Source organism: Aspergillus nomiae (genome assembly GCF_001204775.2).
Source record: "Aspergillus nomiae NRRL 13137 chromosome Unknown contig00061, whole genome shotgun sequence".
Classification (NCBI taxonomy): Eukaryota; Fungi; Ascomycota; class Eurotiomycetes; order Eurotiales; family Aspergillaceae; genus Aspergillus; species Aspergillus nomiae.
This window is the reverse complement of record NW_015378116.1, coordinates 66778-88032: the sequence shown is the minus strand read 5'-3', so window position 1 is coordinate 88032 and position 21255 is coordinate 66778. Positions and strand designations below refer to the sequence as shown.

General features: G+C 50.6%; 7 protein-coding genes across 7 annotated transcripts; 5 read left to right on the top strand and 2 right to left on the bottom strand.

Moving 5' to 3' along the window:
* Window positions 1–1096: 1096 nt before the first annotated feature.
* On the top strand, window positions 1097–5604 carry ANOM_002916 (putative PAB1 binding protein (Pbp1)). The gene is made up of 6 exons (XM_015548173.1): window positions 1097–1441; window positions 1761–1947; window positions 2001–2274; window positions 2339–4684; window positions 4736–5218; window positions 5284–5604. Exons 1-5 carry the CDS (start codon window positions 1278–1280, stop codon window positions 4942–4944), a joined length of 3180 nt encoding a protein of 1059 aa, XP_015409030.1. The 5' UTR covers window positions 1097–1277; the 3' UTR covers window positions 4945–5218; window positions 5284–5604.
* A 1507-nt stretch (window positions 5605–7111) lies between these two features.
* On the top strand, window positions 7112–9980 carry ANOM_002915 (COPI-interacting protein CEX1; the record flags this gene model as incomplete). Its single annotated transcript, XM_015548172.1, has 9 exons — window positions 7112–7264; window positions 7346–7483; window positions 7569–7679; window positions 7736–7882; window positions 7939–8312; window positions 8382–8676; window positions 8736–8939; window positions 8990–9162; window positions 9215–9980. Exons 1-9 carry the CDS (start codon window positions 7142–7144, stop codon window positions 9978–9980), a joined length of 2331 nt encoding a protein of 776 aa, XP_015409031.1. The 5' UTR covers window positions 7112–7141.
* A 576-nt stretch (window positions 9981–10556) lies between these two features.
* Window positions 10557–12628, top strand: ANOM_002914 (uncharacterized protein; the record flags this gene model as incomplete). The annotated part of the gene is made up of 2 exons (XM_015548171.1): window positions 10557–12233; window positions 12314–12628. 2 exons carry the CDS (start codon window positions 10557–10559, stop codon window positions 12626–12628), a joined length of 1992 nt encoding a protein of 663 aa, XP_015409032.1.
* A 410-nt stretch (window positions 12629–13038) lies between these two features.
* On the bottom strand, window positions 13039–13891 carry ANOM_002913 (peptide alpha-N-acetyltransferase complex A subunit ARD1; the record flags this gene model as incomplete). The annotated part of the gene is made up of 2 exons (XM_015548170.1): window positions 13039–13412; window positions 13528–13891. The coding sequence occupies 2 exons, from the start codon at window positions 13889–13891 to the stop codon at window positions 13039–13041; spliced, it is 738 nt and encodes a 245-aa protein (XP_015409033.1).
* Window positions 13892–14182: 291 nt separating this feature from the next.
* Window positions 14183–15784, bottom strand: ANOM_002912 (PI-PLC domain-containing protein; the record flags this gene model as incomplete). Its single annotated transcript, XM_015548169.1, has 3 exons — window positions 14183–14527; window positions 14580–15179; window positions 15235–15784. 3 exons carry the CDS (start codon window positions 15782–15784, stop codon window positions 14310–14312), a joined length of 1368 nt encoding a protein of 455 aa, XP_015409034.1. The 3' UTR covers window positions 14183–14309.
* Window positions 15785–16957: 1173 nt separating this feature from the next.
* On the top strand, window positions 16958–18122 carry ANOM_002911 (SUR7/PalI family protein; the record flags this gene model as incomplete). Its single annotated transcript, XM_015548168.1, has 2 exons — window positions 16958–17514; window positions 17569–18122. Coding segments are annotated over 2 exons (987 nt in total), but the record flags the coding sequence as incomplete, so codon positions are not given.
* Window positions 18123–20272: 2150 nt separating this feature from the next.
* On the top strand, window positions 20273–20947 carry ANOM_002910 (uncharacterized protein; the record flags this gene model as incomplete). Its single annotated transcript, XM_015548167.1, has 2 exons — window positions 20273–20630; window positions 20685–20947. The coding sequence occupies 2 exons, from the start codon at window positions 20273–20275 to the stop codon at window positions 20945–20947; spliced, it is 621 nt and encodes a 206-aa protein (XP_015409036.1).
* Window positions 20948–21255: the final 308 nt, after the last annotated feature.

Here is a 21255-nt window from a genome sequence, read left to right as displayed (position 1 = left end):
TGTTGCAGACCTGTATGGGTCAGGTAACAACGTATTTAAACCTACGCTTAGGCAATACTCAGCATAGCGGACGGACTGAATGTGTGGGTTCTTGCAAAAATATGCTGGCCGGACAAGGAACAAACAAAGGGAGAATAGATCGTGAAGATCAGGGGTTTATTTGACACAGTAACATGGCATTGTCGGTAGACATCGTTGGTATGGAGTACTAGAGGATTAATTCATGGTGCTATCAGAGTGGGCCAGAAGAAGTGGATTCTGACAGACTACCAGGCAGGAGTACTCCATTCAGATTGGGCAGACACAATGGTAGAAGTGCGTTGGAGTAGGGAAAGTGGAACACGCACTACACACAGTCATTAAAGTACACAGTGGTAATTCCAGAAGTCCATTCAGTCAGTCAGTCCCATTCATGATTTGATACAGTCAGAAAGGAAAAACCCCAGATAATAATAATCAAGACTGAAGAAGAGCACAAGATTGAATACTAAATATTCTCATAAACGGGAAAGTAACTATCAGAGTGAAAAAATAATAATAATAATAATAAATAATACATAAATAGTATACCAGGTAGTATGTTTATTGTAATCATGATCCCAAGAGAAGGGAATATACCTGGGCATAACTCCGTACAAGGTGTGTATTGATGAAACAAATAACGTTAATTACCTACCTTACCTTAAGATTTCCCATCAAATCGAGGAGGTCCCCACTTTCGCTGCCAAACTGCCCAATGGAACCATGGGAAGGGACTCTTTTCCTCCGCCAAACCTCACCTCACCTCCCGCCTTAACACTTTACTGTTCCTACTAATGTCTGGACACCTCCACGGACACTAAACCGTGACGATTTCTCCTCCTCCTCTTGTCCTCCCTCTCCTCCACTGCCGTCGCCTCTCTTCCGTTGACCCTGGCAGATGTGCTTTGTTTCTATTGTTCTTTTTTATTATTCTTATTCTCAATCACCAGTTTGTGGTTCGGGATTCCACCCCATCTTCATTTTCTCCTTCTCCCCCTCATTTCGACCATTTTCTTCCCAAGCTTCTTTATTTACCTCTTTGCTCCCTTGATTATTGTGGTCCCGTGACCAATTTCTTTTCTTGCGATCTTTTTCTTCCTTCCCCTCTAACATTCTCCCCCGCCTCTCTTCGTCCCCCCGACAAGGTCGTTCTCTGTTCGCGCAGGCGGTGTGTGCGTGTGTCTATCTTTCTACGGCTTTACGTCGTGCGAAGTTCCACGGCGTGAGCTTCATTCGATTTTTGACCACCACTTCAAATGGCTTCTGTCAACTCCTTGCCGGCTGCCAATAGTGCATCCGGCAATACTGTCAATGCGTCTTCACAGAACTCGGGTTCCAGGCCCTCATTGAGATCCAGCGCTAACTCTAAGGCGGATGGGGGTCGCCGTCAGACAGGCAGTCCGCTAGATGGAGGTCAGAGGTATGTTGTGTTGTATAGTTGCATTGTCCGATTATTTCGTGTCCAAGCCAATCCATCGGTCTTTGGTTTCTGTTACTCTTGTTTCACCGCTTTGTCACCATGCGAGAGCGCCGTTGAGCGTCTCCTTACCCATCCTGGTCTTTTTCCAACTCGCACAATTATAACTCGACAAATGACTTTTGCTTCTGCACCCTATTCTTCTCTTCTATATTCATGTTACCGATGGCTATGCTTGTCACGGCACGGAGACCAAAGTATTTGGATTTAATGCCTTTTGCAGCTTCGTCTTGTGATACATTGACTAACGATTCTTCTCCAGGCGCAGTAACTCCCAGAAGGCATGGACCCAAGGCACGAACCCGATTACTCAGAGGTCTTCGTATTCGCAACAGAACGGAAATATGGCTCAGAAACAGAATGCTGCCCCTAAGCCAACATCGAAAGAGTCGAACACACCCGATAATCATGCCCATGACCGTCTTGTTTTCTTGGTCACCAGCTTTATTGTAAGCTCATCCACCCTCAATCCCACACAGGACGGAGCACTTATACTTCTTAGGGTTTGGCCGCTACCATCACCACGAAAAATGGCGAGAAGTACACCGGAATATTCTCTTCGTCCTCCCTTGAGCCCAGCGACTCATCCTTTGTCCTGAAGATGGTACAGCGCCCAACAAAGCAAGAGCAAAACCGGGCGAATGGCGTAAGCGATGCTACAAGTCCGTTCCTCGGATCTGCACCGGATCACAGTATGTCGTTCGATATAAAGGATGTGGTGGAAATATCCGTCCCCAACGTTTCTACATCCGATGTTACAGCGAAAGGAGCCAATGGTAAAGCTTGTCCACATTTACTTTCTTCACCTAATAGTGTTTCTTGGTCGCTAACGCTCTCTAGGTGCCTCTACGGGCTTTCGAACCGATGTCGACATTTCTGGTAACTTGGCGATGCGCGAGCGAACCTTGAAGCGCTGGGAACCATCAGCAGAGACCGAGGTGGATTTGTCCCTGGAAACTGCGAAAACTCCAGCCGGCTGGGATCAGTTCGAGGCCAACGCACGGTTGTTTGGAGCCACTAGTAGTTATGACGAGAATCTCTACACTACCCGGATCGACCGTTCCGATCCGACTTACAAGCAGAAGGAAGCAGAAGCCGCTCGTATTGCACGTGAAATCGAGAACACCGACGTTGACAATGCGCATATGAGGGAAGAACGAGGGTTAACTGTTCCAGGGGATGGCGGTGACGAGGAAGACAAATACAGTGGTGTCCGACGTGACGAGAGAAACTTCCCACCCCTTGTCTCTGGGCAGCCAAACAAATATACACCGCCGGCTCGTCGGGCTGCCGCTCAAGCTGCCGCAACCCCAAGTTCCTCCGCCAGCACTGTGAAACAGGTACCCAAGGACACAACGCCTTCTACAGCACCACCACCTAAAGATAGCACCACACCGCAACCGGCACCTTCGGCTACAGCTGCCAGCGCTGCTCCTGACGCAGACAAGTCTGCCTCGGCGAAGCCTCCATCAGTCACCAGCGCTGTACCGAAACGGCCTGGTACGGAAAATGCTACGGCCAATGTAGAAGCTGAAGTGCTAGATCACTTCCGTCAGTTCGCCAACAGCGAGAAACAGAAAATGCAGGAACGCCGCCGTAACCAGGCGTCCTATGATCGCACGATCAAACTCAATGAACTGATGAAATTTTCGAAGAACTTCAAGCTCGCCACGCCAGTCCCCAAGGATCTGGTACCTATCCTCGCCAAGGACCCTCATAAGCAGGAAGAAATCATCCAGCGAGCTCAGCTGCAGGCTGAGGAGAAAACATCAACCAAGACCTCTCCGACGCCTTCTGAGCAGAAACAAACACCTCGTGCCCCTGTCTCGGCTCGCCCTGACAGCGGAACAACGCCAGCGGCGACACCGTCCGATCGCCCGGCCTATCCTCGTGGTCGCCAGGTGTATCCTCCTACCGGTCCGCACGCAGGTTCTGGTGCGCGAACCCAGCACCAGGCAATGAACCCACCTCGTCAAACCACTGGAATGCTCGGGCACCGCCTGGCCGATAATCTTCAGCAGCGGAAAGGCGCAGCAATGGGGACCGTTCCTGCGCCTTTGCCTATTCAAGACGGCCGCTTACCTCCAACTGGCCCCGCTGGCGACCAGTCCGGTGTAACCAGCCCAAGCAAAGTGCAAACGCCAACGTCTTCTGCATCCACAAAGTTCAATGTGAGAGCCCTGGAGTTCAAGCCCAACCCAGCCGCAAGCACATTCACTCCAGGTGCTTCATCCAACACATCACCTTTTGTCGGAGGTCGTTCTGTTTCTCGTGCCACTAGCCCATCTGCATTCTTCGGTGCTAAGAAGCCACGGCCCGTCACCGAGCGCCCGTCTCTCAAGAACCAGTTCAACCCTATTAAACGAATGAAGAAGGAGAGCGCGGAGCAGACCGAGAAGGATTATACTTTCAACGGAGGAATTCCGCCAGCATATAAAACCCTTCCCACCTGGGACGTGGCTACTGGCAATGAAGAGAAGACCTATCTGCAGATGTTCAAGCCTCCTGTTGCTGTTCCAGCCATCTCTCCCCAGAACCGCTCAGCATCTAATCCCCAGGCGCCTCATCAACCCCACATGCCCTTCCAGTTCCCCCAAACAACACCCGGTATGCCTCCTGTTTCTGGTCCCCCACATGGGCCTCATCTGCATCCCCAGCACCACGCATCTGGTCCACCTCACTTTGATGACCCTCACCGGATGCAAATGTCAGCGTCAACTTCTCAGGTCTTCCCCTCTCCTAGACTTCAACATGGGTATCCTTCTCCCATGGCCCCGCATGCACAGCTAGCATTCGGACAGCCTATGCCACAATTCTACGTCAACCAAGGTGGCCCTCAGCCTGGTCATATGAGGCCCTACCCGGGTGCTCCTCAGTTCATGAACCCGCAGGCCAACATGGGTGCCCCCATGATGGTCCAACAACCTTCCAGCGGTCCATACATGGGTGTCCCTCAGGGCATGGCCCCTTACACGCCTCAGATGCAGATGTATTCCCCGAACCCGGGCCACGCCTACCCGCAGCATGCGCCCCCTCAGCCGCACAGTGGCTTTCCGAGCCCCAGCCGCGGCGCCCCGATGATGATGCACCAAAACTCCCAACAGGGCCAGCCGCCACAGCCAGTCATGTTCATGTCGCCGGGGCAGCATGGACAGCCTGTCTATGCAGCTCAGCAGCCAGGTCACAGTATGTTGCAACCAATGAAGCGACCCACTGCCGATTGCTGACCGTTCCCAGTGCCTCCCGTTCGGGGTAACTATCCACAACAGCAGCCGCCCTTCCAATCTAGCCCGCATCAGGTGCATCACTATCCCCCTCATCAGCATCGTACCCCGAGCAGCGGCTATAACCAGATACCCCAAATGCCACCCCAGATACCTGCTCAAGCACCACCGGCCGCAGCGTCGGCTCCTCAGCCAGCAGACGCTGCAGATGAGGTGAAATGAATCTGCATTATGGATAGTGGGCGAGACACCATATCCTCCCTAGCTGAGCAATCTAAGGATATAACTATTACACCTCGTGAATAGGCGTACCAGCTACGCTTGCGTGTGCACATAGCATTCGTTCAGCGTTGACAACCTCACTATCTCGCAACACCCAAGCCCTCAATATGTTTCTGCAAGACCTCTCTCTACCTTGGATTTTTGCTCTCACGCTACCCTTTTTGCATCCAGAGCGTACAATACTTCTGGTGAGCAGGTACTGTCATTTGTACTGGTGAGTATTCCCGGTATCTTTTCGGTATACGTTAGATTGTATAGAACTTGTACTGATGAACCAAGGCGATTACGTGTCATGTATCAACTACGTTCAGCGGGTAAGGTATATGATAGGCTTGAGGATGTATATGCTGAAATATGAGATCCACCTGTCGACAGTTGCAGGTCTTGATGGACTTGTGACAACGTCTACCTCGCCACCACCTATACTATACGTCTTGGGAAAATCTGTGGAGCAGCCGCGAGATGAGCTCAGCCAATATTACATCCCATGCCCGTGCGAAACACATCGCTGGAATCGGTATATGCCAACCATGTTTGGGAAATTTTTTATTTGTCATATTTATCTTGCTTTTTTCGTTTCCATTTTCTATTTATTTCTCGTATTTTACACTGCTTGTAGCGAGGGGTTGTGCAGGAAGCTCAAGACGTGCATGGAGATGTGCCAGTCAATAACTGTGTTTGCTTCTCATAGCTTCCGTGCCAGAGGGTACCGACATGGCACTCTACATGCTCTGTTGTTGTGTTTGACTTGTTGCAGCCTAAGTGCTGAAACGGCACGAGAGGTGCAGGCTATGCATGGATGAATGATAATCAGTGATTAAACGGAAGGTCGGGAATGATAATCCATGAATACCATGTCCTAGTCCATGTAAAACTGAGGTTTCGGATGTGTAGCTGTTGCTGCTGTCAAATAATGGATGATAGAAGTCTATTGCACCAGGTTCAAGTTAGTAACGAAGCCTCAGAAAAGAGTGTGTAGTGAACTGGGGCACGGATGGTAAATCTCCTCAGGTCTTTTCAGTTTATATTTGGTCATCATCCAACCAAGACAGCGTCACAACCGCGGTACTTTCACCTCATCCAGCTCAAAGGCAAGGAGCCCATCATACGGCCACAAATTCCACACCGCCATACCGTAGCCAAAGCCATGCCTCATTTTCGATCGAATCCCCCACCGCATCTCCTCCGTTCCCATCAGCAGTTACTCCCACGAAAACCCAAGCATCCACCCCCACTTGTTTGCCGCAGCCATTAGTTTCTGAATTCCTCATGGAGACAAAGCGGACCAGAAACCCCAAATTGCGGCTTGCGAACTATCCTCTTTGCTGTACACACGTCTTTCCAGGGTATGCAATGCCGTGAGTCTTGCGACTATGACCATTTGCCTTTTACCGAAGCATGTGCCTGCATCTGATTGATAGGGAACAAAGAGGATGAATGATAAGATCTTCTCGAGAATGACGTACGGCTGGCTGACAATGTGGGAGGGATTTTGTGTTCGTCTGATGGCACACCTTGACGGCGAATAAGGAGTCCCTTCGGCTGGTGCACGACGTCCCTCTTGGTTTTGCGGTCTGACCTTTTACCAGTGGATCATCACTGGAGATTTGGTGGGCTGCGAAAGGGGAAGATAGAAAGCTCACTCACTTATTTTGTGGTGCGGTGAAATTAGTTTTCTAAAGTTATTGTAGGTTAGTTCGTGTAAAGAGTTAGTGTCGTGACGATCTGCCTGGTACTTTGATTCATTTTTGCACTATTTCGGCGGGTGGTAACGTTGACGCGCATGGTAGAATAGAATCGGAGAAAAAGGAGATGGAGCAACAGCTGTGATGATATTCGAAAGCTAGATGCCACTAAACCGCATTGGGGGTGGGGTACCGCTGGCCTACGCCAAGCCTAAGGCCATCATTTAGTTGTGATTAGTTTCCGTGATTCAATGCCACTGACAATCCCCTTGTAAGCAGCGCAGGCTGTTGGATCGGGACCAAGTTGCTTGTACCAGGATTTCGTCAACGGTACAGCCAATTCAGAAGCAATCGAGCGGTTTCCACCATACTCGCCCTTCTCTAAACTCCAACTTCCGCCGGGCTATTGTCGTCAGAAGTCGGAGTAATCCGCGGCCGAGAAACGAACAACTATGGATTTCCTCAAATCCGCCGTCGCATCTGCAATCGCGAAAGGAAGCTCCTTCCCCTACTCGCTCGGTGACAGAGTCGATATTTCTGATTCGATATGGACGCTTCATAATGCTACGAAACGGGTATGAAAGCTAGGAGGCTGTTGCCGGTTTATTGGATGTGATCGCGGGGCTAATGAGGCGCTATCTGGGTTGGATGCATAGGATGACGGCTCGGCATGCAGTGTTTTCACATTCGATATTGCTTCTAATAAGTCTCGTCTACCCCTGGCGAAGAACGCGGTGCGGAAATCACGAACGTTACGACATCCTGGTGTTATTAAAGTCTTGGATACTATCGAGGTACTGGATCGTTTGGTGGTTTTAGATGCTGGGTGATGTCCTGGGTCACCCAGCCGTGGACGCGCATCTTACTTACGATGTATAGACAGAAGCCAGCCTTTATATTATCACCGAGAGAGTCGTCCCCCTATCGTGGCATGTGAAGCGGAGGAGTTTGAGTGAGGAGACCTCTAAATGGGGACTGCATACAGTGGCGGTACGTGGCTGAATGGGTGACCGGGCTTGGGCATATCTAACTAGATTTGTTTACAGTCCACGCTTAAGTTCATAAATGAAGATGCTTCGTCTGTCCACGGAGTCGTGAGAGCTTCGTCAGTATTCACTAGTGAAAGTGGCGAGTGGAAGCTAGGGGGTTTCGATGTGTTAAGTTCAATGAATGATGAACATGCAGTTATATACGTTAGTCTCCCCTTGACAGAGCCGATCAGACGGGGATGTGGGTTAACGACCGACAGACATCTGCCAGCCTTGTACCGGACGCAGCTCGGTATACACCTCCAGAGGTTGTCAAAGGCGGATGGGATACTATCAAGCGCCACCCACTAACGGCTGTCGATGCCTATGGACTTGGCATCCTAATCTATGAAGTCTTCAATGGTGGCTTCATGGGAGGAGACCAGGTGGGCAGAACAACGAATATCCCACCAACTATGCAAGCAAGCTACAAGCGTCTTTGCACGGCGAACCCCAAGCTGCGACTCAGTCCGGGACACTTTGTGGAACAGGGAAAGAAGCATGGCGGCTTCTTCCAGACACCATTGATCAGGTTGACAGACGATATAGAGAGCCTGGGCCTCAAGAATGATGCCGAGCGGGAAGAGTTCATCAAGTAGGTTACTCCTCACATTCCCTTTGCTGACAAGTATATTGTAAAGGTTCAAAGTACTGATTGTCTTAGTGAGCTTGATGGACTTACCGAGGACTTCCCCGAAGAATTCTTCAAAATGAAAGTGCTTCCAGAGCTGTTGAAATCTGTTGAATTCGGTGGAGGCGGTCCCAAGGTTCTAGGTGCCATAATCAAGATTGGGTCCAAATTATCATCAGAGGAATTCAATTCAAGACTGACACCTGTCATTGTGCGCCTGTTTGCCAATCCTGACCGAGCGCTACGGGTTTGTCTGTTGGACCATTTACCATTGATGATTGACAATCTTCCACAAAAGATTGTAAATGACAAAATCTTCCCGCAGATGGTTCGTTGTGTTATTGAGTCCTCGTGTTCTTCCATTACTGACAATTGGTTTCCATTCAGACTTCTGGGTTCACTGACATTGCACCCGTTGTTCGAGAACAAACCGTTAAAGCCGTCCTGGCGGTCATTGACAAATTGAGTGATCGGACTATCAATGGAGACCTGTTGAAATTCCTGGCTCGGACTGCAAATGACGAGCAACCAGGGATTCGTACAAACACTACTATATGCTTGGGGAAAATCGCGAAAAACTTAGGACAAAGCGTATGCCGCACCACGCCCCTGAAACAAGCCAATGCTAACCGCGGGTATAGTCCAGATCCAAGGTTCTTATTGCTGCATTTTCAAGATCGCTACGCGATCCGTTTGTACATGCCCGTAATGCGGGCTTGTTGTCGTTGGCTGCCACTATGGAATTCTTTACCGAGGAGGATTGCGCCACGAAAGTTCTTCCCGCCATATGCCCTTCTCTCCTTGACAAGGAAAAGTAAGGGGTTCTTTGTCTCGCCGCTATCTCTATGCTTCTAACATGCGAATAGGATGATCCGGGATCAGGCGAACAAGACGCTCGACGTTTATCTCCAACGGATACGTAAATTCGGCAGCACTATGCCGGAAACTGTGCTGTCTCCTTCCACCAGCTCAGACGCTCCCAAGGACGATGCTCGTATTGGAACGTCCAATGATAAGTCCTGGGCAGGCTGGGCGATCTCCTCATTTACAAACAAGCTTACCGCGGCGAATGGGGTGATTGAGCCATCTGCGAATGGCGCTAAGCCGGTCGAAGCCGAGCCAGCCCGCTCCGCATCCGTGCCACGTCCGTCGAAACCGTCGCCCTCGGCGCAGCTTGATTTGCCAAAGGTGGCTCCACGTCCTGCAGCACAGCCCCTAGGCCACCGCTCAATGACAGAGCAGGTCGTTCCGATCACCAATGAAGTCGATGAACCGGATGACGTGTACGACGCATGGGGTGCCATGGACGATGAAGACGGGGAAAAGGCAGATGATCTATTCAGCCCTGCCGCAACCACAGTTTCCTCCACTGTTTCTGCACCGGCGTCCAAGCCTGCCCCTGTGCCCTACGACGATGGAGGCGAGCCGGACTTCGCCGGTTGGCTTGCGGCACAGTCCAAGGCAAAGAAAACTCTACCCAAGGGCTTGAGCAAGACTACCTCCGCGGCATCCTCGGCTCGGAGCGCCAGTCGCAATAGTACGACTAAGCCCAAGACGGTGGCTCCAGTCAAAAAGATTGAAACCAAACCCAAAGAGGAGGACCTAGACGATTGGGGGGATGCTTGGGATTGAGTTTCTTTCTTTTTGTTTCTCTATTTTTCCCTCTAGAACTCAAAGTACGGGGTTTTGGTAAAATCGCAACGGGCGTTAGAATTTAGATACCATGCACATAATTGAATGATGAATTAAGATTAATATTTGCATCGAATCCATGGAATGTTCGATAAGTCAGCCTTATCGATGCCGTCAAGCCAATCACATGCCGGCCCGCCGACCCCGTGATCGCAGGTGACCATCCGCCGCCTTACGAGAAGCTTCACTTTATCTTATTGTTGTCTTGCCTGACTGTCATCTTTCCCGGCGTTGATACCTTCTTGTGGAGTGCTTTTGGACCTTGGTTATTCTGCTAAATCTCATTCCCGCCATTCCTTTCGGATCGACTCGTATTTGAAATACCGATTGTCCCACTTGAAGCGCTAGATAATCTTGCTGCCTGCCTTCCCAGCGTCAGCGGCTGTGTCCGGTTTCTAGAAGGCTGCAGGTTATCTAATCGTTTATGCGCGATGGATCACCGTTGACGAGCCTAAAGGTCACTTGAGTTCATTGAAATCAATCCCGACTTCCTGCCATTTTGTTCAGATATCCGTGATGGACCATGAAGAGGAGGCACCTCCGCCATATTCCGCCGTCGATCCGCTGACTCGAAATGCCATTGCATCGGCCGAAGTAAATCGGGTCATACTCCGTCTCCGAGGGGGAGATGTCTCACTTGGTGATGCTGCCTCAAGCGATAGCTCCAGTTCCGTCGTACTTGCCTCCTCTCCGCCTACGCCCGCCAACTTCACTTCCGCCACCGCTTACTTCGTTGAACGCCCGGTCCCTACCATTGACAATGAACGGCCGATCCTCGAGCACCACCTAACCATCTACCCGCGGAGTCAGTCCAAGGACTTTCCTCGTCGCCCTCGTTGCTGGGGTGCACGCACTGAGCACATCATCCAGCAGGACTGGGACATGTTCTTGCGATATCTGTTTCCTCCCCATCTCGGCCTCGCTTCCTCCTCCGATCAACTACCTCCTCAGGTTAGGGCTCAGATCCAACGAGATCGCAAAGACCGCCCACAAGAGACAGACGAGCAGCGTCGGATGCGAATATCGGCTGTGATCACTGAATGGAACCAATACTTCTTCGAACCCCGCGCAACTTGCATCACGTTTTCCTACATCACCGACGCACAAAATGCACCGGCATCTCCTCTTTGTCCTAGATGCTACCCTGCTGCCACCCGGGTCTCGCAGGAGAATCGGACAGCGGTGACGGTGCGGCCTACTCCATCTTTAACTCCGAGACAACCCATGTCCCCGCTATCACCTCCAGCAAGCAATCGCCACTCTCCTGCGCCTTACGCATACCCGAGTCCACAGCATCCGCCACTGCCTCCTACTCCACATACACCTTACGGTGCTCCTCAATACTATCATCCTCCACCTCCTCACCATGCTACATACCCTTATTCTCCCCAACCACATATAGCCTATCAACACAACGCTTCTTGGAACTGGAATGCTCGGCCTTGGCCCCCTCCGCAGCAAAACTCGAGTTCTAAAAGTGGACCACTGGGCTGGATATCGTCGCTCGCTTCCCAGGCCCAGAAGTATGGAGATCAGATCAGTGCGCAAGCCTCACATTATGGCCGACAGGTAGAAGAGCACGCCATGGCGCATGGTCGGTGGATAGAAGAACAGGCTAGCCTCCAAGGGCGAAAGATGGAAGATGTTTTCACCGGCCTGGTCAGCCGACCCCGCAACGAATGGCCCGCCACTGATGCTCGCGGCCAGGTTTACTATCCAAACGGGTATAACTATCCTTATACGCCTGCTATCAACGCTGTCGAGCCCGTCAAACCTATTGAGCCCGCGGCCACACTACCTGTCCAACGTATCCGTAGGTTATCCACTGGTTCGGCCTCCTCTGACTCGTCATTGGAATCGATTGACTCGTTATCCACCACCTCGGAGCTGAGCACATCCGATCTGGCTACGGTTCGGGCGCAGCTCTTGTCGCTCGAAGACCACCATGACCGGGATTTGCATGAAGCTGCGGTAGGGCTGCGACGGCAGCTCACCGTTTTGCAGGAGTCTCGCCGTCGGGACCGGCTCGCCGGACGCAATTGGCGGCAGGGGTGGGGCCAGTACCCACAACAGCATGGCTACGGACGCGGCTGGGGTGGACGATGGGAATCGCCACAGCAACATGAACAAAGTGCCGCTGAGAAACGGGCCCTGAAAGAGGAGACGCGGGCCACGCGGAAGGCCTTCCGGGATGTACTGCGGCGAGCAAGGGAGGAGCACAAGGAGCAGCGACGGATCAAGCGCAACCGACGCGTCGGGAACGGTCTCGCCAGATCGAAGGTCCTCCGCCGGAGTCCAGTCTCGAGCAACAGGTGCAGAATCTGGACCTCGACCATAACCGCGAGAGCCAATCGACGGTCCAATCTTTCACATCCATCCCTTCGCCAGCACGGTCCGTTGCCGAGATTAGCGTGATCAGTACCCCTAGCACTGTGTCTTCACATCATCTTCTGGAAGATGAGCCGCCAAGTAGTGGCAAAGAAAACCAAAAACAGGCCGATACGGGCAAACAAAGCCCGAAGGAAGCGGAGAAGATCAAACGCAAGGAGGTGCCGGGGCTAGAAGAGAAAGGCAAAAAGTCTGGTTGACCGCGAGCTTTGCAACATTTGAGGTTTTGAGCAATTGCATGGAATCTGTTATTTAGGGGTTATGGTACATGAGGAACGGTGTTTCGGTGGAGTAACTACTGCATTTCTTGGATGTGTTCATGGGTAATAGTGCCAGTGGCATGTCGAGTCTTTCATCTTTGTGATCTACATGTTTTCGAAGTTTTTGTTTAGCCGTAAGTTAGCATGATACTGGCGCTTAATGAGACATGAACTGCATCACACCACTCTGCATTTGCAGGCAGTGTTACATATACATCTTTCATTCCACGGCAAGTAGACCTCCAGACAATCAACATCCGGCAGCCAGTAAACCCGATCTATACCACCCTAGCATGAATAATAATATCACGGGAGAAAGAAAGAAAGAAAAAGAGAGGAGAAAACCCCCCTTAAGCCTGAGTCTGCGACTCATTCTTCTCCACCAAATCTCCCACGCCCAATCCGCGTCCAACCCGCACCTTCACCATCTTCTCCTTCTCCTTCTCCGTCCCCAATTCACCGACTTCCTCGCCTTCGTCGGCGTCTTTGCCCTCCTTCTCCGCCCGCAGACGATCCTTCCGCTCGATCTCCGCCCAGTCCATCCACATATCCGTCAGATCCATGCGCATGGCATATGCATCCTCGCCGTCGGCATAGTACTTGCTCTCGACAGTCTCGACCTTGAACCCGAGGGTATCGCGGTATAGGCGCAGGGCAGCGGTGTTGCTAACACGCACATGGAGCGAGACATAATGAGCGCGGTGCGATTCCGCCATAGCCCGTTCTACAAAAAAAATAACTCGTTAGCCCCTCACCAAACTTGCCCCCAACATTCAAGAAAACCAAAGCAGGGCCCTAAAGGAAACTCGAAAGTGAAGGTAAGGGAAGGAAAAACATACGAGACATCCTCATCAAGCGCTCGGCAATGCCCAACCGTCGATGCGTCCTCATCACACTCAACGAGGTAATATGTCCATGTGCGACGCCGTCTGTCGGCTCCTCCTCCATCTTGGCCAGCACGTACCCCACTACCTTGGGGTATTGCTCGGCGGCGGTGGTGGCGCCGCCGGGCGCTGTGTGTTTCGAGTACCCATTCTTGGGGCGGACGACGGCGACGAAGCTCAGTTGCGGCCAGGTGAGCGCGTGGTAGAGGTAGTATTTTAGGAAGTAGTTCTCGGGCAGGTTGGTGATGTTGCAGGTTTGGATGGAGGGGAGGAGGTCGATGTAGCTTGGGTAGCTGGAGAGGGGGACTATGTCGACCATTTTTTTTCTGTCGGTCTTTGTTTTTTAGTGCGAGGGATTGGAGTGGGGGAGGTAATTGAGTGAGGGGTGAGGGGAGTTAGTTGGATTGAGTATATGTTTTTGATGTTGGTATGGTTAATTTGTCTCCGCGGGCGGTGGAGTGCTGCGGATCAGGTGGTGCGCTAACCCGGTTGGGGTGTGCCCTATCTTGATCATTTGGTGCTGAGTCTATGAGTTTGTCTTCTTGCTCGGATTTATGGCAATGGTAATTATTTAGTGGTGTTGAGTGAAAGTGAAGTTTTGGAATGAAAGTTTATCTTGTTCCTTCCTATATGCGCTACTGCAGGTCGTTTCTCGTTAAATATGTAGTAAACAGGCTGTCGTATCTCGTAACTCCCAGCCAAATCTTCTATACAACTAAATATATATATCAAGCGATTCAAAACAGAGAGATGAGGAATTGGATCCCGCCGATCAGGAGTGCGGTGGCCATGACGCTCTGCGGCGTCAGGCTCATGCCGGCGCTGGCCATGCCGCAGCACTTTCCGTTGTACGTCACATTGTTCATCTGCGCCGCGACCTCGAATACCGTGCCGTTGACGGGGCCGTAGTTGTAGTAATCGACCAAAAGGAAGTTCGGGGGACGATCCCAGATTTCTAAATGCTGTTAGACCCATCGCGGATCGACACAAGGGAAGAGAAAACTCACTGGTACAATTGCTCGCCATCAGGCCCAGACTGCCAAACCCGGTCACGTTGTTCGTCTCGTTCAAGAGCGCCGTGTTCGGGATGAGCAGGCTGAGACCCAGCACGTCCATCTGGAGGTTGAGATTGTGGTTCGCCATATACATCCGGTTCCTGGCGTCCGGCGCCGCCAGATCCGGGGGACGCTGGACGTCACAGGGAAAGTCTCGATCCGTTGGAGAGAACGGCGTCTCCCACACCTGAGAAAACTCGTCCATGAGCCATGGATACGCCGTCTGGTTGGCCTGATAGTCTAGGAACATGACCGCACGCTTGCCGGACATGATCATGCTGGACAGCGTCGGCCAGTCGTCCAAGGCCATCGGAATCTTTCTGGGCGTATACACCAAATCCATCAGACCGGAGTTCTGGACGGGGCCGGTGAAATTGCCCGGATCGACGTAGTCCGAGTTGCCCATCAAAATGGTGACCACGTCGTACGGGTGAGCTTTCATCCACTTGGTCACCTTTGTAAGATAGGCCTCGAGGGTCCCGACGTCGAGCAGCTCGCAGCTGCTATGGCATAGGCGCATCGTGTTATTGACGAGATGGGTCTGGAATTGTACTATTCGAACATCAGTCGGCTACGCCCCCGCTTCACACTCTGACCGTCCACTTACACATTCGAATTCCATCGTCCAACTGGGCCTCGACGTCCAACGCTTGATTGGCGGCGACACTGCCTGGTTGCACAAAGGGACTGTTGTGGGCCGCAACCACGGTGATGTTGGAATAGTTCCGCGCACAGAATTCAGGGTATCCGTTACAGGGCTGGGTGTTGACCACCGGGGATTCCGAGGCGGATGCGGAGGCCGTCATGGTGGCATTGGCGGTGCCGTTGAGGGTCTGGGTGCCGCCCAGCACCGTCACCGAATTAGAGGTGGAGGTGGTCGTATTGGAGCTATTCGACGCCGTTGTCACCATCGCGTCGGAACCTGTGAGGGTGTGCGAGCCGATGACGGTACCATGGCCGGTGCTTAGAGTGATGGTCGAGGTGATCGATTGATAGGTGCCGGTCGGAGTGGCGGCATCACTGACTTTCTCGGTGATGGTCCCTTCCAGCGTGAACATCCCCTTCCCCGTAGACGTGTCGGTCGAACTCGAGGACTCATCTGCCGCGAGAATGCCAGCTGCCGCCAACAGCGGTAGTAACCGGATCATCACCCGCATGATGCCGGTTGAGCAGAAAAGATCACCGAGGGATTCTCTAATCGTATAATAATTCTGTATGTGTACGTATATATCTGTGTATAAATGTAACTATGAAGGGAAAGAAAAAGAGAATCGATACGATGCGGAAGGATATGAGTATAGGAAAAGGAGAAGTAAAGAAAGTGGAACGATGGAGAAAATGTTGACGGTCGATGCGGAGTTTCGCACCTGAGGCAGTCCCTGAATGTTATGAGCTGGTTCGGTATTGTGTATTGTTCAGCGTTACTATGGGTATGTTCGGTACCAGGGCCAGCAAGCCACCCGCAACAAAAACAGACTTGAGTACCGGTAGGGCGATCGCAGGCTGCAAGAAAACGTCTTGGCTGGTCTGGACTAATAGGAATGGAGACACTATATTAATATCAAACTAAAAACTCCACAGTGGGCCAGCACGCTACGATGACGTTGCGGCGGTGCAGTGGCCCAATTAACGCCAGGGGTTGGCGTGGGAAACGCAGAGAGTCCAGACAACTCACGCTCGACAAAATTTTGGCTCAAGTGAAACACGTAATATCCACCAACTGCGCCTCTATTTTTATTCAGTTGGACTGTTCCGCAGTATACAGTACGGTATTTCATCTCCTTTGATTTGTTTTGTTTGGTTCTTTGGTATTGTCTTAGCTCAAAGTCAATGTCTCCGTCATGAAATCCTGTAGGTAATCTAGATTCCAATACGGGTATTGATACTCGCCGTGGCCGTGAAATTTCTTGCGATCAACGGCACTATTCAAGGATCAACCGCTTATCAGGATCTCGCCTCGAGCCTAGTGGGACTGGGAAGGGAAAAGAATGACAGGATTGACTACCGCCGAGAAGGCGATCGTTACCCCTTAGCCAGCGGGTCCCAGAATCCAGACCCGCCAGCAGGGACTCCCAGCTGTCCCAGACTGCAAAGCACTTACGACCGCATTACGCCGCCGCCGATCTTGCGCAGATTTTCCCTGGACAACCCAACTTTCGACGATCGCCTAAGGTTCAATTGAAGGAGTTCCCGTTCGATCGTCGCTTCCCTGGCTCCATTTCTCGTATTTCGCTTGTGCATCTCCTCCTGCCTTCATATTTTCTCTCCAGCCCTATCTGTGCTTTGTATAACACCCTGTATAGACCGTCGGCCGTGGTTTGTTTTCGTGGATGGTCTCGTTATACAGTCGTCCCTCTCTACGTCATCGTCAACACCATTCCAACTGACAATCCTATATGAATTTGAGATCTATCAATCAATCAATCGTTTGTCTTTCTACCAGCCCTACGACAACTGGGCCCGTCGCACGTTGCTGAGCCCATGGCGAACCTCCCATTCTTCCGGAAAGCTCCTCAACGGCCGGAGTACGGCCGCAGTCGCTCCAAAGTCCTCTGGCACCGTCTACTACGCTCCTTTCTCTACCTCATCGCATGGATCTTCCTGATCCTGGTCGTCATTGGCAATGTCTCCAACAAACCCGTCCTCCGCCAAACGTGGTTCCTCAAGATTGACCTCTCCAACATCATCCCACTCTCCGTCCCCAATGCCGTCCTGATCAACAGTATTGCTCGTTCTATCGGTCTCCATGATTTCTACACCGTCGGTCTGTGGAATTTCTGTGAGGGATACAATGATAGCGGCATCACCAAATGCTCCAAACCGGAGACCCTCTACTGGTTCAATCCGGTCGAAATCATCATGTCCGAACTGCTCTCCGGAGCCACCAGTACGTTTCGGACCCCCCGTGCAGGCCAGACAGATCACCACTAACCAAGTCCAGTTGCCCTCCCCGGAGACATCACCGACGCGCTCAAGATCGCCCGAATTGCCTCCCACTGGATGTTCGCCCTCTTCATCCTGTCCACCGTCTTGACCTTCATCATGATCTTTCTCTCCCCCCTGGCTACGTCGTCGCGACCCCCGCAGTCGATCTCATCGGACCCCAACGTTAACGCCGCTCACCCGGCCCACCGTCGCCGCACATTCGTCTTCCTCCGCGCCTTCCCTTTCTTCCTTCTGACCTTCTTCACGGCCCTCTTTACCATTGTCGCCTCCGTCGTCGCCACCGTCATGTTCATCATCTTCAAGAACGTGTTCACCTCGGCGGATTACGACCTGAATATTGAGGCGGAGCTGGGCACCCGCATGCTGGCCTTCATGTGGATTGCGAGCGCCTGCAACCTGCTGTCGTTCATTCTGCAGCTGGGCTCCTGCTGTGCGGCTTGTTGCGGGGGCCGGAAGGCCCGGAAGGCGCTGAAGAACGGCGGTGCGAATGGAGTGTCGATGCGCGAGAAGGATGCTCATAGTCCCGCAACGACCACCGCTACCGAGTGAGCTTGGTTGCCGTTTCGTCCAGCAAGCTCGTCTATTATAGGTTTTGGATTGGATATTATGGGACATCAAGAACATACACATACAGTAAGAGCCACATATATAAGCTGGCCATATATATCTCAACTTTTGTTTTAGAACTGGTATATAGACCGGGGTCTCTATCCGGATATTGTTTATCCCAGCTTGGCTTCAGCATTGGAGGTGCATTTGATTTGGTTAGTTACGATTGTTACGACTTGTCATGATATTATAATCTACAGGTATTTGGACTGTTCCAGATCCAGAGATGTAACTCGTAAGGACATGCCAGGCTATTCGCCGCTTCTCAGTGTCAGGATATTGTAGTTTGAGTGAGTTCAATCTTGATACAGGACGCATAGAACAAGTAGTCTAGGTAGAGCTACCCTACTCACAAATATACGCAAGGTTCATCAGTCGTTCATTACTCGAGCCACTAGTACCAGTAGAACTACAAGTTAGGCAACATTTATGAATTATATGTCACGTAATACAGATACAAATACTGTCGCCTATAGATAGGTGATCTGAATAGGTCTACTGCAAAATTAGATTAATTGTTGACGTTCGTCATTTGAGTGTAGATCTACCACAATATTCAGTTCTCTGTCGTTCAACTTAGGGCACGTCCGGATATATCCCGAAGATGATATATTTTTACCTGTAAGTGGTAGCTCGCGACAATTATAGTAGATTCAGTACTCTTATAATGAAACATGAGAAGAACAGACCTTAATAATTTGCTTAAAGAGCCTGCTGCATAGAGAAGCTAGAACTATATAAACTTCGTGTCCATGGGCTAGTTAGCCCTAGAATGCTGGGTGGATATATGAATGTTTGTTTGAACTACAGATATACTCAATCCAGGATTATGACCCTCCAGTTGACTCTTTTAATATTCCTATAGATATCATGAGTATGTAGGATTTGCATACTCATACATCCTTCAACTAAAACTCCATGCACAATATGGATTTTCATCTTAACCGTTACTTATTGTCGATTCGATAAATGTTAGGTAACCCTCCGCCCACGAAAACTCAGAGTCCTTAACCTTGGCTATGAATATCGTAGCAATGACAGAAACTACTACAGAAGCTGGTATAAACAAACACCCTCCCCGGGAAATATCCTCGGCTTGCCACCCTTTACTCCATGGAAGTCTAACTCCACATCATTCCCTGCAGACGAAACTCCCATAGCTGTTGGATAACTTCAGAAACATGTCTTTCGTTATCAAAAACATCCTGTTCACAAGAATCCGTGGCTTGTTTGCCGGTGAATAACAGGTCGATCGGGGGCCGAATTTCATCCGTAGAGACTTTTCGTCTATTAGCATCAGGAGGTTAGCATACGATTATATTGGCGCGTCATTAACAAAATTCAAGGCGAAGAGAAGAGAATGAAAAGATTTACCTACCTGACTTATTCAGCTCACCATATTGAAGCGACAATGAGGCAGGAAAGGAGGACTCGTGCTTTTTGAACCAAGACCACTACCTACCAAAAAGGATATAGGGTCCTTAGCATAATCGCTGACTATGTATCACTGTTTTTTCCCCAGGGTACAAAAGCTTTGTAACCTCTGGTTAGCTACTGTTCGTAACCTACGGAGTCATGAATGATGAGCGAGGAGGTACACACCGGCTAAGAGCCAGAAAGAAGGACCAAAAGTCTGAAGACTATGGACTTGTCTGTACTAGCAGAAGTCAAACAGCCACTGTAATAGCGAGCCCTAAAAGCGTTTCTACTGTGGATTTCCGTAGAGCGACGACACATGCATGGAATAGACCCTTCCTTATACGAGAATTCTTTGTCTTCTACTTCTGTATGTCCAGTACAGCATGGTTGATGAATCCCCCCTGGTTTATTATTGATGGAAACTAGCATAACAGACCATTGTCCTTTGAATGCCTGTCAGGTCTTTCCTATATAGTCCGGTGTCTATTATTATCAACAATCTACATATACACAAAAAGACGGAAGGGTGCGTCTTGGTTTAACAGATATTTACAACATCAGCATACTGTACATATCCACATACCTACTCCATATCACCTTTATTCTTCTGCGATTCCTGCTTTCAGAACCTAAAAGCATTCCTAGAAGAGTGGAACAACGTACCATCAACCATGAACAGCACAACAACCAGACCGAAAACACCAAGACCAGCCAGTCCAGCCATCCGCGAACTCTGGATGCAACAAATCGGGCAAAGTCTCTCCGCGAACAGCCCAACCAAGCGAACAAAAGCGATTGAACTCGACGAAAGCTGCCCAGAAGCCAGACATCGGTTTCTCACGGCCTACAAGCGCAAGAAGATAAGGGAGGAGAGCGGGCTGCGCTACGGAGAGCATTCTCCTGACGATATCACGCCACGTATTGGGGGATCGCTGTACGAAGATGCTAAGCTATACAGAATGGGCCTGAGGCAAGATGTTGAGATATATGAGGAGCTGTATGGGATATCGCCTTTTAATGTGCCGAAGAGTAGGTGCAGATATGTAGCCAGTCCGACCGGCTAGGCTAACTGATGAGATGTAGTGCATTCGGAAACGCGGGCTTTGCTTAATGACCATGCGACAGTGTTGGCTTCAAGTGACTATACGTTTACGGCCAGGTTCCAACAAGCTTTTGAGGAGTTTGTGGCTGCTCTGAAGATGGCTAGGTTTCCGCTGTATGAATACTTTCGGTGGAACCTTAATGACGATATTGAAGATGAGTATCCAGTGCTCATGAAACTCAGGTCACGGCATTGGGCTTTGGAAAGAGCCTTTGCGAACGAGGTCAGATATGTTGGTGGCTAAGAGAAAGGCTCTAGCTACGCCTTTGTTCGTTTGATATATTGACTTTTGAGTTGGGTTGCTTCATACAGGTATTTTTTATTAAATTGCTCTTTATCTGCTAGCAAGCATTATTGTCGTGATTCGGATAGATCTATCTACTCGCTCTGCTCAACTGACCACTGCCCACATAGTAACGGTGGCTGCTACATCTACAAGATTTAGTTACAATAATAAACACAGGCAGGCTTCACAGATTAAATAAGTATGCAATATTCCCTAATCGCTATGCAAGCTTCGATTACACTGCTGGAATCTTGAAGTAATAAGAA